The 6,000-nt window shown below is 36.1% G+C and overlaps 2 protein-coding genes across 2 annotated transcripts in view; one reads left to right on the top strand and one right to left on the bottom strand.

The window, feature by feature from the left end:
• The window catches only part of LOC124544589 (HIV Tat-specific factor 1 homolog), a 580,954-nt gene extending 578,464 nt beyond the window's left edge, over positions 1–2,490 (bottom strand). The window contains exon 1 of the mRNA XM_047123180.1: positions 1,887–2,490. Coding sequence (XP_046979136.1) covers positions 1,887–2,244 — 358 coding nt within the window. The 5' untranslated portion in view covers positions 2,245–2,490. The remainder of the gene's footprint in view (positions 1–1,886) is intronic.
• A 443-nt stretch (positions 2,491–2,933) lies between these two features.
• Positions 2,934–4,776, top strand: LOC124545164 (protein lethal(2)essential for life-like). The gene is made up of 4 exons (XM_047123998.1): positions 2,934–3,094; positions 3,309–3,467; positions 3,618–3,839; positions 4,250–4,776. The coding sequence occupies exons 2-4, from the start codon at positions 3,309–3,311 to the stop codon at positions 4,388–4,390; spliced, it is 522 nt and encodes a 173-aa protein (XP_046979954.1). The 5' UTR covers positions 2,934–3,094; the 3' UTR covers positions 4,391–4,776.
• The last annotated feature ends 1,224 nt before the right edge of the window (positions 4,777–6,000 follow it).

A 6,000-nucleotide genomic window follows, 5' to 3' on the forward strand; every position in this document is an offset into this window, starting at 1 on the left:
CCATAGATGTTAAAGAAAATGATTTTAATGTCTTCCATTAAACCATTACAAACCTCATTAGGCTAATAAAAAGGTCGAAGTTCTCAGATACGTAGGGAAATGAAAGGAAGCATAGATGGAACAGACTTGTCTATGAAAATCACTGACATTTAACAGATTCAACTAATAGTTTTGTGAAACCATCAATAAGAAAATGGAATATCTACATATGCAAAAAATGGAATCAAGTCCCTGGCACTCTGAATTAATTATATTGTGCTGAACAGCTCTTTGAATGCTGTGCCACAGAACTGAATCAGGAAATAAGCTTGTACTCACCGACAGGTTTCAGGCCATGAGCAGGATGTATCTTAAACTACATTATGTAGTTAGAAACAGTTGTGCTGACTTACATCGAGAATTGTCATTTGTGAAGACTAATGTTGATTTTCTGGCCGATAGAACTTGCCGATGGCACCTAGAGCTGTTGATGTCCTGCTTCCGGTAAAAGTTACATACTGGAGCCCCCTTTTATTTTTCAGTGTGGCACAAAAGTAAACATTAGGCTTTACTACCGGTCAACAGATTTTCTTCTTCACATTTGTAGGCTTCTCCAACTCATAATGAAACTGTCACCTTTCAACTTAACAAAGACCTCAGACTGTGCTCAGTCTGTCTTCCAACCAAGATTTCAAGGTAGGTCCAATACCACATTTTCACCTCACCATTGCACTATCTTTCACAGAAAAAATTCCATATGAAGATTGAAGGAAATAGAGCAACAGCCACTAGCATGTTGTTTCTAGACTCAACAACCTTCAATAAGTTAATTGTAAAATCCAAAGTCAATAGTTTATCTGATCATGATGGACAAAAATCAACAATTGAATGTATTGACCAGTTAGGTACCAATCACAGAAGAAAAGTGGTGTATAATGGAATCATAAACAATTATTTATAAAGCAGACAATGTTGAGCAAAAATCCACTCAGCTCAACTATGATAAACACAATCACAACACAAGACACAAAAATAATTTGCAAGTAGATTTCGTTGTCTTCTCTAGGGTTCAGAGTAGAGTTATGTACATTATTGCTTCATTTTAAATGGGAGCGTGTTGAATATATTCAACAAGCTCCAATTTAACATAAAGTAGTAAATTGTGGCTTCCAACCAATACAAAATAAATTTTAAAACACACCTCATCAGCCACTGTTTCTACAATTTTTAAAAAAAAAAATCTAGATTCAAGAAGCAGCAGAGCACATTGTAAAGCTGCATGGAAGTATGCAGTTAACAGAGTTCTGTATTTACAAGTTCATTCTTTGAGAAATGTAATTACGTAAATATTAAGCCACCAGTGGCAGCTGTGTGATTAGAGCAATGTGAAGAACAGTTGAGGAAGTTGAAGGTGTTCCATCAATTTGGGGATATACTTTCAGTGCTTTTTATTTTAGATTCAGTTCTATAGCCACTAAAAACTGTATCTATGATTACACTGTGTGTAAATATATAGGCTAGCTACAGAGGTTTAGCCCTACTTACAAAGTCATTTTTACTTTTAATACAAATATTCACTGACTCCTGGTCAAATGTATGTTTTCCATAAATAAACTATTTACAGTTACATATTCAACAGACCAAGGTGTTGTACGATACAATACACAAAAGAGCAAACCGTTTATGAAAAAACGATGGTTTGAGTACCACAGTTCTCTACTTGGCATCTCCATACTGGACGCGAGCGACATTTGGTTCCCTTCGCGCGTATTGATGTCTGATTCACGCACTATGCAATAACATAAGGCGAAAATCAAACAAAATATTGCCACTTTCTCCAATACAAAAGTACACACTCAAATATAGACAAAATGTGAAATTAATTGAAAGGAAAATTATAGACTAACCTGATTGAGAATCCTTGTAGATATACGATTCTCCGTCAAACTGGTATTCTTCAGGTGATACTAAAGAGTTCGGCGCGACGCATTTAGAAGTCGTAGGGCCAGTGGCACTTTCAGAAGCGTCAGCATTAGCAGCTTTCGTTTCTTCTGCATTTTTTGTTCTTGGGACCCATTCGTTTTTTATTCCATCCCATTCATACTGAAAGGAAGATTCTGGGTCTGTGTAAACGCATACATCACCTTCGTAATGTACGTTTGCTGCATTCATCCCATGTTCCTTTAAAGTGGCTTCGTCTTGCGAATACTGTTCTGTCAGTTGCACGTCTTTTGAATCACGCTCTCCAGAATTTTCGTCTGCCATTCTTCCAGTTTCACAATACAACTGAGGCTTTAGTTACAATTATATAGCACGCCACTTCTACAACGTGAGAAAAATCAAACGCGACTGAGAATAATATGTAAGGCTTCCAACTGCGATTATATTTGTTTTGTCCGCTCCCTGAGATTTCCATATTTCAACTGATCTGTCATATTTTCATACGGTGAAAATATCGAACGAAAGAAGCTGCAGCACTTACAACTTTTTCAAACGCAAACCACAACACAAAACAATAACAACTCAAAGATTTTAATAGAAAGATGTTGTATTTCTCTTCATTCTTCCAAACAATGTCAAGAGGAACAGATACCTTGTTCCAACAATTATTTACTCAAAAATCTGTATATCAAAATGTTTTTGTGTTAATAATTAAATCTTTTGCACTGACTATTACTGCTTAAACTATTGTCAATAAGGGATTAAAGCCGTAAATAATAAAAATTTCTTATATTAAATAATATATTGTATCATTTCTAAGCTCATTTTAATACTTATTTTTAAAAACGAAATAGATTACTCAACCAAATACCAAAAATGTGCAGCTATTATTCTGTGGCATAACAATTATTCTAGTTAGAATTTTGTATTCGTTCAAACTTCAACCAGTAGATGGCAGCTACTGCATATGTTGAACACTCCTGAAAATTCGAGAAGTTCTACGGTATAGAATCGATGTCAACATAGTCGACTGAGAACATCCCAGATCATTCCATAGCGCGAAACATTCAGTATATAAACGTGACAGGAGCCAGGTTGGGCACTTGCGGTGACCACTTGCAATAGAGAAGTGATACGTGGATTTAAGGAACGCCTGCGTTATTTGCGCTACACGGTAAGTGAGTAACTGTCTCGTGGATGTGGGCTTTGACATTAAAATAATTTATCGAGTTTGGCCCACTCGCTTCTGCTTGCGTGAGATTCGTGCTTGTTGTAGAGGAAAGTGTTAATAGCATTGTGAAGCGGCAAATGTGTGACAGTTATAAAGTGATGAAGTAAGAAAAATCTTTATGTGCTCTTTGCACTTATCATATGGTTTGGCATTGCAGATGTCGTTGCTGCCACTGATTTTTGGTGAAATAGAGTATCCGAGCCCGAGGATTAGCCCTCGGTATTCTCGTAACTTGCTCCTCGATGCTCTGAGTCAGTTGGAAGCTGCACAGAAAGACCTTGGCGCAGCCCAGTACTACGGAGATGATGGCTTAAAGGTAAGAATGAACGCTATATAAAGAGGTATTGTTACGAATTCTTATTGGAGTTCGTTCAAAGCATTGTCAACATTATTGAGACTGGAGCTAAACGGTCTATTTGGTAGTTGAAGTGTTGTCGTAACATTAACATAAAATTTACGCTTACAGGTGAATCTCGATGTGCAACAATTCAAACCAGATGAAGTTACTGTAAAGGTCGTTGACAAATTTGTCGTCGTAGAAGCTAAACACGAGGAGAGACAGGACCAGCATGGATACATTTCTCGTAGTTTCACTCGTCGTTATTTAATACCGGAAGACGCCGATGCAGATAAAATAGCATCGACATTGTCTTCGGACGGCGTACTTAGCATTGTTGCACCGAAGAAAGTGAGTAACGTTCATTAAAGGTTCAGTTTCCTTGTCAAATACTTTAGCACAGGGGTTCCCAAGAAAATTTTCTCGAGGACCCCCTCATAGAGCGTGATTGGTATGTTGTCATATCACAGTATCAAGTACCTAAGAAAAAAGCCACATTAAGAGTCTTTTTATACGTTTTCTATTTTTAGTACTTAGAAAAAACATTGACATTCATTATTCAAAAAATATTGAGCGACCAAAACAAAAAAATGTTACCATACGAAATATAGTTTTTATTGTAATAGCATCTTGCGGACGCATCTGGCATAGCTCGCGGACGCTGGGGGTCCGCGGACCACCTGTTGGGAACCACTGCTCTAGACTTATAAGTTTAATAATTTGTTTCGAAGTTTTTACTAATTATTAACATTACCTTCCAGAGGCCATTGCCCATGCCGGACGCCAATGAGAGGATTGTACCAATAGTTAGATCATCTGCACCAGCGGTAAAACAGGTTTCGGAACCTTCAAAAGTTGAGCAGGAGGGAGCAGCTGCAACAGAGGATACATCATCCAAGTAAAAGACAAACTAAATTTAAGCGTCAGGATTATAGTAACAGCTTCCTTAAAAGTAATGCTGTTGCGTGTTAAACTTAAGACTGATACTATTTTCCCTGTAGAAGGATTAATTTCATGAATTTTGTATTGTATTAACAGTTACGTTATGTATTCAGATAATAGTCAAATGTGATTCTGTATATTCTCATTTACGTATATGTAACATGCAGATTTTCATGTGTATCTTACTAGAGATAAATGCTTGCCATAGAACTTCACCTTTGCAATATGAAATATAACATCTTTTTTTTATATATAAATTTTTCATTCCATTACATTTGTAACTGCACTTCGTTTTTGTAGGAGAATTATTGTAATTAAGGAAAATAATAAAAATTGTTGAACAGTGGTCATGAATTTCATTACTGAATTACCAACCTGTTCCTAAACATTCTCTGCCATTGTTCAGAATTCATGAAAGAAAGCATTCTAAAAGTATGTATGAAAAATAAATGCAATCCAAAGATCATGAAAGAGATGATTGTATTGGTAGGTAGTGGGGCTCGAATATTATTGCTTATGATGGACGTAGTAAGTTGGTCAACTCTTGCTCTTGCTCAAATCTTGGAAGCAAGAACTATGTGCAACACTGATTTAGTCTCTGTGGCCATGATCTTACACAAATCCCTACCCACCTTGTACAAATACAGGAGTTTTTGTAATTACCAGTACCCTCTTAGGTAGATCGGACAGTTTGATTTTTGACCCAGAGGCTACAGCTGCAAACAGTTTATAGTGTTTGTTGATGTAGCCATGTGGATTAAAAAAATTATACACAACTTTTAGAGACTTAAAAAGTATGAAAATTGAGTCTCAAATGGTAATGATTCTAGGAATTAGAAGCTACAGTTGCTTATATGAGGGTTGTCAAAATCTCGTACATGTGCTAACTTAGCCAGAGTATGTAGACCTGTGTTCACTGTTGTACTGTTTGGTGACTTTACTGATGATGGCGAGAGTGCGCTTTGATTTTATAGTGTGTAAATTATATTGGTGTTATTTTGGAATTGGTTGCTGTTGTAATTACTTGACTAACTGAATGACACACATAGGCCTATTTCTCAAATTTTTGAACTTTTACTTTCGAACCGTTCTTTTTCTCTAAAGCATAAACAAATTATTGTAGTAAAGTGTGTTCTTGTAGTGAGGCTATTATTATATTGAAACATTTTGTGTATATATTACTACCTTCATTATATATTCTGTGTTGTTCACCAGTTATGGCTGGGCACACACTGTCAAGATATGACCACAATATAATTAATACAATATTGCAGTATAAACTATGATACTAAAACGAGTGCTATAAAACACATTAAAATGAAGAACTTAATTACAACATAGTTTACAGCTATAAAACCTATAGTGTTTAGAGTTGCTGCTGTTGTCATGGCACTCAGTTACAGCACAGGTAGACATTGTTCTGTGATTAGCAAAAATACTTCAGTATCGTAAAAATGTTCCTCTTCAATTTACACACAATTTTACCCCTTAATTGTTCCAGTGGTTGTGACTGAATATCATGATGCAGTGCACTAAATAATTTTAGGGCCACCATTGGGAAGCTGTTTCG

This window comes from Schistocerca americana, chromosome 8 (genome assembly GCF_021461395.2).
Source record: "Schistocerca americana isolate TAMUIC-IGC-003095 chromosome 8, iqSchAmer2.1, whole genome shotgun sequence".
NCBI classification, from domain to species: domain Eukaryota; kingdom Metazoa; phylum Arthropoda; class Insecta; order Orthoptera; family Acrididae; genus Schistocerca; species Schistocerca americana.